Raw genomic sequence first — 13,512 nt, forward strand, 5'->3', positions numbered from 1 at the left:
TATTATTCCCCCCCTTCTCACAATTTAAGAAAAAAAAAAGTAATTGCTTTTATCTAAAAGTTGTAAGATAGATTCCTTTGTACTCACAGACCTTTTATTCCTCTAAGAATTGGGTCAAAATTATGGATTATTCTTGTTTTTTATCAAAGTTCCAGCCCACATAAATTTAAGTCAATGTGGGGTTTTTTATTATTTAATTATTATTTATTTACTTAGTTCAGTGACACAGACAGTCCAAAAAGCAGGTGAGCATCTCCATGTATATTCTTCTATTCATGGATTCATATTTCTTTGCTGTAATATTTCTCCCATCCAGGAAGCTCATACCACCTGTCCTGATGGCAGTTACAGTCTACCAACAGTAACCAATACTTCTATGTTTGGAAGTTCAGAAGAACTTATGGTTTCTTGTTCCACTACAGTTCTGAGATATTATTTCTACTAGACTCCTTCTGTGGTTAGTAGCATTTCAGATATTTATTCTTCATCTCCTGGCAATGGTTGAACTTCAAAAGGAACCTGCAATTTCTCATTGAGACTGCATTTGAAACCAGCCACAAAACTCATATGGAACATTCATTCATTCATAATGGTGGAAACCCATGACGAACGGTGTAACCCTGCATAACTTGGTTGATCCATGATGCTTGTGATTTGAGTCTGGCCATTGCAACTGTTGAGATCACAGAGTCTCTAGTTCATAGACACAGCGGCATGAGGTAACTCATTTTATTTTGCACAGGTTGCATATTTCCACAGGAAACATTCTCGCAAGGTTGTTTGGAAAAAGGACGACAGTTTGTGCTTGGGGTGTTAGGCTTCCCAGCTCTACGCCATGGTTTCTTTACCCGGCAACCTTCTGTCGTTAAATGTGTGCATGTTGATAACTTCTTCTGTTTTCACAATAACAGGGGCCTGTGGCTTGTGTTTTAATCGACGCTGACACTTCAGAGACATCCTTAGCTCCTCTACCATGGCACTACAGAAGGACCTCTAGAGAGGGAAATAGAGGGGGGGCAGGGGGAAAGAAAAAAAAAAAATAAACACATCTGTAAGAAGTATCTAACTGCAGTGCCTAGAAGCAGATTCATTCCACTGGTACAGCCGTGTCAATCCTGTAAGTTTGCTTTGTCTCAGCCTGCAGCTCATAACAAATTAATGTCTTTTAAATATGCATCACATAATAATTAAAATGACTTATCAAGCTGTGATGACTCACTGAAAAAATTCACCTTGTCTCTACAATTATTTATCTTCCAGCTATTGACATGCATGCACATGATACATAAAAATATTTCAAACAGATGTTCCGTTAACATAGTTTAGCTTTACAGGATAACATCTGAATTTAATGCGTATATTAGGTATTCAGTAAAATTTCCCTTCCCATAATTCAACACAATGCATTTAATTTCTATATGGTTTAGTTAGCTGATCCTTAACAAAACAGTAAGCTATATAGTGGAAAATTTACCTAAATTAATATTTAACCTGTTAAAATGCAGACCTATTACTGAAAAAAAGGAATCTACTTCATTTTTTTTCTAAAAAAAACTTCTGCATTTAAACATTTCTTCCCCTACCAAATATTATTTTGTAGAATATATTTTTTAAAAATCTCCATGTTTATGGAATCAGAAAAAATTATACGTTTTCTTCAATTAGACCCTCAAAGCTTTTCCTTTTTTCCCCACAGTGCAACACATTCGAAAAGCAACTTAAAATCTCTCTTATTACTCTGATTTGAATGAATTCCAAACTGCTAATAGTGTGCTGAGCTATTAGCTCATTCTTGGTCTTAGAACTGAAGCATGGAATAAACAGAGGGTGAAGAAGAGGTCTCAATTTTGGGATCTTTTTCACTTTTATCACATGCTCTAAGTGAAATGTCTACCAGTTAATGGATAAATGTATTAATGAAATAATATATCCTAGAGCCTGAGATAGCATGACAAGCTTCTGACAATACTTCTCATGCAAACTAATTGAGTTGGGAGACTAGGTCCAGAAAGCTTTTAAGGAACTATTCTACCTAATTCTTTGGAAGACTAATTTCAAACTGTGTTTTTCAAAATCCACATTCAGTTCCAGCCTCAAGTACTACTAAATTAGGAAGTGTGGCAGATATTGCAACTCTTAAACTGTGCAGCCGTTCATCAGCTGGAGTGTGTGAAATGAACACGAGACACATTTGAGACTATCAATTCAATACTGTTTTCTGCCAGAGGAGATTTAAACTCTAGTTTCTCAGCAGAGGACTGTAATATTAAAGGAATGAGAACATATCAGGGTAAAATTACTTCCAGTTTCCTCCTACTTATCCTATTCTGCTTTACATAAAAGCAGCGAATGGAGGCAGAGTGGGAGAAAGGGAGAGAGTGAGAGAACTAGTAGCTCTGTAGATTAGGCACTGGGGAACTCAGTGGGAAAAGAAATCCTTCAGGGATAGCTTCTGCTTCATCAGTATATTTAAGTAAAATTCTATATAATGAAGAAGAGTGAAAATGTGAGTTTAGTTCTGTTTTCAGTCATAGGATAGAACTTAACTTGAATCCCCCAAGTCCTGGACATACCCTCTTCTCAAATATTTTATATGAACAGGGGATATGCAGGAAGGAAGAAAAAGTGTAATATTCCCCTGCCTGGGGTGCTCTTCCTTTCAAACACTTTTTTTCTCCTGCTGAATATGAAATAAACTAATGACGCTTACTCAGTTTAGATAAAAAAGGGACCCCACAACTAAGGAAAATTTGAAGTTTGAAATCCAAGGAACAGGAAGGCCTATTTCTTTGGTGTAATCAGGCATAAGTTCTTTGGAGGCCAAACTTCAAGACAAAACTTCTGACTGCCTTCACAGAGTAAATTCTGCAGTGGACATTTATTAACTATCTCTTTTCAAATGTTCTATGCACTGTGTTGAGATAAAATATGAAACTTATGGTTTTCACCGTGTGAAGATGTTCGCTGAAATTTCCAAATGAATGCTCTCAGCCATAATGCACCAGATTGCATACGTTATTCTTGATTAACATTGCATAGAAAGCAGGAAACTATCTCCTTTCATTCAACTGTGCTTTGGAACAAAGTATTCAATCCTCTTAGAATTCATTTTCAAAAGATCGCTGTTGCTTAACATCAGAACTGCAGTTATGCTTATAGAACTGAAATTAGCCCTGAAATCAATACAAATTGCAATATTTAATTTAATATTTCCTACAGGCTCATAGGTGAAATTATTAAGGCATGCAGATCTTGGCATTTTCACTATGTGCAGAACTTAGCACATTATTCAGGAACTTCACAGGAATTTGTTTAGAAGCAAATGCTGCAGATCTCAGTGTTACATTACCAGTAGCCCTTATATTGCTCTCACCTCTGGAATTAAGACCTAGCTGAAATATTGAAATCGTACACTGAAAAATGGTGCATTAGCACTTAAAACTTTCAAGATTTTATTCCTTGCTCTCTCTGCCAAGAGATCTTAAAAAGTGACAGAATAGAGTCAATGCTTTTCAAGATTCATCAATCCACCAAAATGGTTTTTACAGATATGCAAACACTTAGCAAAAGGTATCGATTTTTAGACACTATCAGTATGAACAGGATTACAATCAAAGACCAAGAGGAAAGAAGATGCATGTATTCAATGCCAGCATTCTGAAATAACCTGAAAATAACATCTGAACAAAACTGCCAAATGTATTCCTTGAGAATTTTATCTCAATTGGAAAACTCTTATAATGAACTCCATAAAATGAGAAATGTTGCCAAGATTTACTGTATTAGAAAGGCACTTAACAAAATTTTGTGATAGTTATTTTATCTAGGAAATTCTTGCACTGTGTTTTCATGTTATATAAACTAAGTTCATGTGAACTTAGCTGCATGCATTATATGAAATAAAAAAAAAACCTAACTACTTCATTTAGTATCTTTTTTCAGGTATGCTGTGCATTATTTGAAAATAATCAAATGTCTAAAAAAGAATAAACAATATTGTCTCACAGACAGTATCATCTCTTTGGTAACTAAGTACTGAAAAAAGAATTTTTTTTTTTTTTTCCCTTAAAATTTCACTCACTGAAATATTCATCCATTTTAAAACAGATGAGTTCAAGGTTATGAAAGGTTCATGATGTGGATTCTTTTTGTTGGGTTTTGTCAGAGAAATATGCCATACAGAAAAGTTTTCCTACATATTGGAAAATCATGTTCAAAAAAGTTTACAAATGATTACTTCACATTTGACCTTTTTTTTATATATATATATATAAATTCTTTCCTTGTCTCTCTTTTTTATTCCAGTCAGAGTACATTCTCAGTTTTCTGTACAGTTAAATTTTGTGTTCTTGCACAAGGAACAAGTTGGAATATATCTTTTGGAAGAACACAATGTGAAATAGAGAAGCAGCTATGTAATACTTTCTCTGACAAGTAAAAGACATTTTCAGGCTTTATTTTAGAAAAGATAATCCATTGTCTCAATGTTGATATCATCAGATTGTTGGGAAAAAGATGAAATGTTTTCAGAACTTGGACATTATATTTCAGATCTTGCTGTACACCACGAAAATGAGCTCCTTTAACAGGTATTACAAGATTCACTTCATAATTCAATTAAAATAACCTTTTGCCCTGACTTTGCTTCCACACTGCAGGCAAATTACAAGAACATCAGTTATTATCGATTTTTCCCCCAACACTTACAAAATCATAAGTTGTCTTCCTGAATGGTACCAAAAAGTAAACGTTGCCTCCAAGTCACGCTAGATATAATCAAATAGCAGGGGAATTGGAGGAAGGCATACAGATTGCTGAACACTAGTACCATTAAGTGCAACTATTCTGTTGCAGCAAGCAAGCACTATAAAACATTAGAAAAAATGCCTGAAGAAAAGACTTCAAGTGCACAAAAGAAAATTTTAACCAGAGCTGTAGTTTTTAGCCTTTTAATACAAAGCAATTCTTAAAACAAAAACAAAACAAAAACAAAAAACAACCCTCTTCACTGTAAGTGTGAAGAATAGAGATACCTCTTTCATCTTTCATTCTTTGCCACAGCTGACAGCTCACAAATCGTGAAGAATCAAGATAACCATTTAGCAGAATGTTATCATTGTTTACAAACTATTTAATAGCTTTTGCATGGGGCTACAGCCTGAAAAAATGTTTCTTTGCATGCATGTATTAATATGAAAATTAGGCAATATTTAACTTTTTTCCTTATATTGCTTTATAAGAATTTAGAAAGGTAATTAGAAAACATATTAGCATTTGTTATACACAGAATTATGAAACTGTCACTATAAGTTTTGTTTTTAATTTCCTAAAAAGAGAAACAAAAATATAATGGCAAGCTAAAATCACTTTCAGCATTCTGAGTAAAGTGAATAATATTCTATCTGTTTTAAATATAAATGTCACAAGTGTTTGCATAGATTTTTCCCTCTTTAATGGATTTAATATAAAGTTGACTGTCAACATTTAGCACAAAACTATAAGATTTATGTTTAATTTCATTATTACTTCGAGTCTTGCATGTCAGATATTATTTGAAATCTTGTTAAATTCTCTTAAAGCAGTAGCAGCAGTAATCCTGCATATTCTTGCTATATGTCAGTGTTCTAGCACTTAACAGGATATATCAATCAAAATTTTTTCATATTCATGAGGTTAGCTGAGACTCAATGCACAGCTCTGCCCTGCCCTTCCATTGTAATCATTTTTTTCCTTCCAAATGCCAGATATTTTGAATGCATTCATGAAAAATCTGTCTCAAACCCCTGGAAAGAAATAGAAATCCTAGCAAGATGTTTACATAAGATCGCAAACAGATGAGAAACTAAAGGAATGAAAATAAACTTGGAAAAAGAGATTACCTTGCCAAAATAAATTAAAGTGTGCTTATAAAGCTTAGATTTTTAGGGTTCTTAGTTATGTATCTAGTCTTAAACCAAAGAGTGTACACACACATATGTACATACATTAAAAGATTTTGCCATAAACTTTTCTGATATAGTATATTTTCAATCCACAGTAAGTGCAATACACAAATAGACTGAAAAGTAATTTTATAACAATTAGCTGAAAATATTACCTAAGTATTCTCAAATTCAGTTTTAGCAATTGTGACATTTTTGGTAGGACTAGAACTGGGAGCCATTTTAAGAAGTAATTTTCAGGACAAAATATATGTGAGATCCATCACCTACTCAAATACAGACATTAAAATCAAACAAAATGAAAATTGTTATTCTGAAAGTTAAGTTTTGCTTCTACCATCATATCTATGAATTCAAGACAACTGGATTTGTTCCAAACAGCTTGGTGAGACATGAGAGGTTTCATTTTGTAACTGAATTGAACACTGATTATTCCAATGACTTTTTTAGCTATCTAGAGAGAATTAAAGAGTGTGATTTTACTGGCCCTTCCTGCAGCAAAATAGCAGTGCTAAAACCTGAAAAAGTCTTCTGAACGTTATGGTTGTGATATGAGCTTAGATGATATACAGCATGTCACTGCTGGCCAAAAACAATCAAACAAAATAAAAATGAACCCACCAATCCTTCCCAATCTGCTCACTCTCCCCCTCTGCCCTCCCTCAAAAAAGAAAAAAGAAAAAACACCAGCATAGATTATTACTAGCATCTCCTTGTAGGACAATAAGATTCCAGCTTGCCTTGAATGACCTGCTCAATAGAATGTTAATCGTTGTCCAGAAAACAAGTTCAGCAACTCTCCAATTCTAAAATTGATTTCCTAATATTGTTACATTGTTGTTACATGTACTCTGGTGAATTCAAGAGAGTTCTAATTTTAAAAAAACCCTCTAAGTCCAGTTACAGTCTTCTGAAAACCATTCAGCCTGCTTTTCAGCCTGAGTGTAGCCTGGCAGCTATACTAGTTCCTATGAATGTTGGGGAATTCATATCACTGCAGGAAGCTTTTTCAAAGGTGGCTTCATACAGCTCCTGCCAGCAGCCTTTCTGAATGTCACACTGACCATGATGTTTTTCTGACTCACCTGTGGACCTAGGCTGGGGCAGATGGGATTGCACTTGTGTGGTTCCACTCTTTCCACTCAGAGAAATCCCAGAGGATGGCATAGGGCAATTGCTCATCAGCCCCGAGGGCTCTCTCTCATGCAGGATTCCACAAGGTTTCATCCTGTCATCTCTCCTTTTAACAAGTATATGAGGCCACTGGGGAGATAATGAAATAATTTGGGCTGTGGTATCATCAGCATGAAGATGATTCACAGCCCTGTTCTCTTGTCAGACCAGGATGGTGCAGTCATTTTGTGCTTCCAGTACCTGGCTGAAGGGGTATGATGGAAGATGGGCGCTACAGTGGACAAGTAAAGGAAAGCGTCCAAAAGATATCATCTACCCTTATTACTCAGTTCTTTCTCTTGTAAGGGAGTCTGAGCTTACAGTCTCAGGTTCCTCCAGGTTCCTAAGTTTGAGTCTGGGTTTCCGAATTGGATCCATGGCAAGAAATACAGTTTGTCACTTGGATCTAGGATAGTGGCAATAATTTCTAGTGGTGTGAAACAAACAGAATGAATTACTGCAGTCCAGTTTCTCTGGAACAACACCTACATGTGACTTTCAGATGCTTAAAAAGTGTTGATAGCTATTCATAGCACTTCAGACATATAAATGTCACTGAGCAAATAAATAACAGTGTATTCAGTAGTGCCCATCTGATTTAGAATGATAACCAATGTAACATCCTAATGCTTCTGTATCTTCCTATCACGTCTGTGTAGGATATTTCTCTGCTTTTTGGTAGAGAAATCAGTTTCCTGAGATACTGTGCCACTGGCTATGAAATTTCATTTACCTGTTAAATCACTTTTGCTCCTAAATCTAAACTCAGTCTTCATTTGTCCAAGGAGAAACAGAATTGTTGATCTTCAGACATGGTGAAAAGAACTGCTGATAAAATGTAATCAGTCTTTTAGGGTATTAATCTACCTGGATTTAAATACTGTTATGTATCACCATAAAATTTAATTTGAAAATAGACAATCTATCTTACAGAGCCACTTTAGAAAATAAACACAACGTGCCTAAGAATAATTGTAGCTAAACAGCTTTTTTAAAGTCTCCTGAACTTAAATCCACTGTGCATAATTCACTGTAAAAATATGTACTAATTTTATAGTTCAGTGTGATAGTATAAGCTTAATATAAAATCTCACATGGCTTCAAATCAGGTTGAACAGAGAGACTAAAAGCATCACTTTAACAGAAGTGGTTTCCATTGTTTTGGAAACACTACTATAATCATATTGCACTGCATAGTATTAGTATCAGTTTCCTCGTAATTACATGGTTTCTTCTGACAGTCTAGAATATTTTCTCAAATTAAAAGTAACTCAAAGTGCATTGCTGGCTCATGCTGAAGTGAAAGCAACCTAACTAAAATTCATTGGAACCAAATTGTTCTCTGACTCTGAACTCACTGACACAACTGTAGGTGTGAAGTACCCTGATATTAAGGTTGTTTATACTACATTTATCTATAGCATAGCTGATTAAGTAAAAATGCAAATATTACTATTTATATACTAAAATATTTGTAGACATGACATGTTAATGTAACATTTAGAAAAACACATCTCTTTCTACTGATGAGTGAAAGAGAACTACAATTACTACATAATAAATGACATGTTGAGGTTTTCAAATATTTTTATACATCTTTAAATTATCTGTGTCAAACATAAAATATGCCATAAATGAGAACTGGAATATAAGCCTTGATCTTTCAGAGAACATCCGTGGAGTGCTAATAAACCTTTTGAAATCACAATCCTATAATTGTGCTTACGCAATGGGCAGTTTTTGCATACACATCAATTCTCAAATAAAATAGAGATCTTGTTTTTTAATGTTTTATTGTTTGCAATTGATTTTAAAAATGTCATAATGTGTCAAATTGTTTATTTCCATTTATTCCATTTCTGTCTTTTCCTATCCTTTTCTAAAAAATGTGGGCCGTTTGTTAGCTTTTAAGTTTTCCTCATTAGAAAATATCTTCTAATACTTAGCTGGCTAGTTTCCATGAGGGCATTTAATTATATCCTCAAGTAATCTGTCAACATACACACATACAAACCATGCAAGCCTGTAAATCCACATTTAGTTGCTCAAGGGAATGTAAGATGATAGAAGTTTCCAATTTTCCAATCTCATATCTGCACAATGCAATGTGCTAAAGCTGAAAAAACATTTACTTTTATGAATTGCCACAGTTGCTGCTGTTTCTCCCAGCCAACATTAAAAATTCTGAGGTTTCTTCTTTACAAAATGTGACATGACAATACAAATAACATCACTGACTCTATGTTGTGTAGAAGTTACTTGGGGTATAAATCCCAAAGCTTTCACTTTGATTTACCATGAATTCCCGTGTTCTGTTGTTTATTTTAGCCTGAGGAACACATTTTTCAACTTTAAAATCTTTTGAATTTGCCTTTTCTGAAAAGTTAAAATATCTCTGTCCTGGGATTTACTTTGCGGTTGCTTGAAAACTATTGTAAACTAATGTCCTAACTATCAAAGGCTTTTGATTTTAAACTATTAAGAATATTCTCTGAACTGCAGTAATACCACAGATTTTGTGAAGGAGTTTGCTGAAAACTAATGTAGTATTCCTTTATTTATTTTCAGTCTTGTATGTTCAATCTTAATAAGGGATCCTAAAATTCTTCTCATTTTATTTTTTTTTTCCTTATGAAATGATTGACGTATTTCTGTTTCGTATTGATGTTAAGATAACAAAACAAAAAAAGAAATGGAAATAATGACTTCTGACATATACTGTCGACAACTAAAAATTCATAATATTTCAATATGGATTAACTTCTTCCTGAAAGAAGTCAGAACAAATTACATGTATGCACTTTGCTCATTCTAAAAGGAAGTGTTCTAAGTCATAAAGAATTACATTTATCCTGGTGCAAACAGACGATAGAAGGACCTTGGCAAATAAAGCTCATGTTAGCATTTTATACTACTTCCATGTAACAAAATTGGAAACTGTTAAACTGTATTTGAGAGGACAATGTCAACTGTTATGTGGTTGCAGTGCAAAGTTTCTTCAACCCAGCAGTTCTTGTTTCCTCTTTTCCTCTTGCAAAGGTGTGGTTTCCTTTTGAAATACCTTTCAAAATTACTTCTTGAAAGTGGGCCAATGCCACCTTTTCCAAAAAAGCTATGACCAAGATAGGAACAATCACTTGCAAGGGTGACAACGTGCAAATGTTCTATAAACATACATTTGTCACTGCCTTCAGCTATACCATAAATTTTGTCCTAAAGTTTTCAGCAGTATACAAGTACTTTCTACCACATAGCTTACTTTTATGGCAGTTACCTAAATACTGTGTTAAAGTGGTATCAAAAAAAATGGAAATTATCTCCGAAAAGGCCTTATCCAAAAAGGATGAAAATGAAGGAAAGGTCAATAAATACTTGAAATGAGACCCATCAATATATTAAGCTAAATATTAATAGTCTACAAGTCAATTTTTTCCCTGGCTTTTATGATAATAGTGTGTGCTCTACAAAAATAAATATATGAAGTGGACATAAATCCATGACACACTGAAACATATTAACAAAAAAAAAAAGAATGTAGTAATTGTTTTAGATGGCTTCTGTTTCTAACCTTGCTTATTCACTGCCCTTCAAGTGCCTGTTAAAATCAAAGAGTAGGTCATTCACCAGTAAAAGCAATTACAAAATGCAAATAGCAAAGCATTTATTGTCAAGATTGGCTAGGTAAAGAAAGTCTGCCTAATAATATGTTTCTAAGCAGATGACATAATTAGATGTTTGCATAATAAACAACAGAACTCAAGTTTTTAGCATTTTTTAAAAAGGCCACGACTAAAAATAAAAAATAAAGATAAAATATAAGTGAACACTGTGACATAAATTCTATTTAAAAAGTAGCAATTAAATTGTTCTCTGATAAAATAGAAGGCACCATCTTGTGGTTACTCTGAAAGAATGCACTCGGGACAGTCTCAGAACTGCCATTTCCCCCAGTCCAATCCCACTGTGTCCACTGGAATATCACAGTTTTCCCAAAGACAAGGGCAGTGCTTTCCAATTTCCAGTCCTCAAAAAAAATCAGTAAGACTAGATACTAGGTAGGACCAGAGGGGTTATTTCACTCTAAATACAACTCAGGTTATTATGTTACTATAGTGTGTATGTGACTTATACAGCAAAATCAGAATTGTCAATTATAGAAAAAACACAATTTCTGAAGCTTTTAAGATCAAACACTACCATAACCTATGGTTTCTGTAGCCCAATGAATCTGCATGACTTTTTGAACCAGATAAGATCAGAGACTTCTATTCTTCCCGTCCTTAAATTATCAAAATCAAAACATTGCTGGTTTGTTCTGCAGAAGGTGTTTGAAATTTTTGTAAATGATATGTTTTGATAAACCAGTTAGGTTTGTGTCATCTCTGAATGCATAGATGGTATCTTATACAAATCACGTTTCAGCATTCAGAGTTTATTGTTACTTCAATAGAAACAATGGTAATGATTAAAATACTGTACATAACTTGTATGCATTTAACAGTTACTTATGTGTACTTTGGGTCCAATGCTGCAAACTGCTAAGGATTCATTCATTATAACTGTGAGATAAACTACCTAGGCTGATCTTAAGAAAGGCAGAAAAGAAGACCCAGGGAACTACAGGTTGGTGAGTCTCACCTCTGCGCCTGGGAAGATCATGGAGCAGATCCTCCTAGAAGCTATGTGAAGGCACATGTGAGATAAAGAGCTGACTCAAGACAACCAGCATGACTTCACCAAGGGCAGATCATGCCTGACCAATCTGGTGGCCTTCTATGATAGAGTGACAGCTTCGGTGGATGGGGGAAGGGCAATGAATGTAATCTACCTGGACTTCTGCAAGGCCTTTGACATGGTCCCTCACCACATCCTTCTCTCTAAATTGGAGAGGTGTGGATTTGAAGGATGGACTGTTCAATAGATTAGGAATTGGCTGGCTGGACACAGCCAAACAGTTGCGCTTAATGGTTCTGTGTCAGGGTGGAGGCCGGTCACAAGCGGTGTTCCTCACGGTTCGGTCTTGGGACCGGTGCTCTTCAACATCTTCATCAATGACACAGACGATGGCAGTAAATGCACCCTCAGCAAGGTTTGCAGACGACACCAAGCTGAGCGATGCAGCAATACACTGGAAGGAAGGGAAGCCATCCAGAGGGACGTGGGCAGGCTGGAGAAATGGGCCCATGAAAATCTAATGAGGTTCAATAAAGCCAAGTGCAAGGTGCTGCACTTGGGTCGGGGCAATCACAAGTACTTACAGAAACTGGGGGAAGATCTCCTTGAGAACAGCCCTGTGGAGAAGGACTTGGGGGTCCTGGTGGATGAGAAGCTGGACATGAGCCAGTAGTGTGCACTTGCAGCCCAGAATGGCTTACAGCCAACTATGTTCTGGGCTGCTTTAAAGGAGGAGTGCGAGAGTGGGAGAGGGAGGTGATTTGTCCCCCTCTACTCGGCTCTTGTGGGACCCCATCTGGAATACTGCATCAAGGCCTGGGGTCTGCAGTACAGGAAGGTCATGGAGCTCTTGGAGCGGGTTCAGAGGAGGGCCACTAAGATAATCAGAGGGCTGGAGCACCTATCCTGTGAGGAAATGTTGAGGGAACTGGGCTTGTTTAGCTTCGAGAAGAGAAGGCTATGAGGAGACTTCATTTTGGCCTTACAGTACTTGAAGGGAGCATATAAACAGGAGAGGTATAACTGTTTGTATGGGTGAATAGTGATAGGACAAAGGGAAATGGTTTTAAACTAAGACAGGGGAGGTTTAGGTTAGAAATTAGGAGAAAATTTTTCACACAGAGGTTCATAACACAGTGGAACAGGTTGCCCAAGGATGCCCCATCCCTGAAGGCATTCAAGGTCAGGCTGGATGTGGCTCTGGGGAGACTAAGTCCAATGGTTGGAAGCCCTACCTCTGGCAGGGGGTTTGAAACTAGATGACCATTATTGTACTCTTCAACCCAGGCCATTTGATGATTCTATGATTTTTCTTCACTCAACTGTGAGCTGAGAAGATAATTATTTATGATGGAATGTTCAATTGTTTCTGTCTTCCTTGGGAAATCCATGCAAGATGCAAACGAGTGTCAATTTAGATATTGTTTTTATTGCTTTATTGTCCATAATTTTAAAATACCTATTTTATAGGGGCTAATTTAACCAATCTTTTTATTATTATTTCATTGTATAACTCCAGAAATATTTTGCCTGTGTTGCTGGTTCAGTACATTCTTAATCTAGTATTATGTGTTATCATAGAATCTTATCATAGAATCACAGAATGGCTTGGGTTAGAAGGGACCTTAAAGCCCATTCAGTTCCAAACTCATGCCACAGGCAGGGTTGCCACCCACCAGCTCAGGCTCCCAGGGCCCCATCCACCCTGGCCTTGAATACCTCC

The 13,512-nt window shown here is 35.8% G+C and overlaps 1 protein-coding gene across 1 annotated transcript in view; it reads right to left on the bottom strand.

The window, feature by feature from the left end:
* Positions 1-517: 517 nt before the first annotated feature.
* GRIK2 (glutamate ionotropic receptor kainate type subunit 2) overlaps positions 518-13,512 on the bottom strand; it is a 310,527-nt gene continuing 297,532 nt past the window's right edge. Inside the window, exon 16 of the mRNA XM_090135954.1 lies at positions 518-993. Within this exon, the coding sequence (XP_089992080.1) occupies positions 829-993 (165 nt within the window). The 3' untranslated portion in view covers positions 518-828. The remainder of the gene's footprint in view (positions 994-13,512) is intronic.

The sequence above is a fragment of the Phasianus colchicus genome, chromosome 2, assembly GCF_987193195.1.
Source record: "Phasianus colchicus chromosome 2, bPhaCol1.hap1.1, whole genome shotgun sequence".
NCBI classification, from domain to species: domain Eukaryota; kingdom Metazoa; phylum Chordata; class Aves; order Galliformes; family Phasianidae; genus Phasianus; species Phasianus colchicus.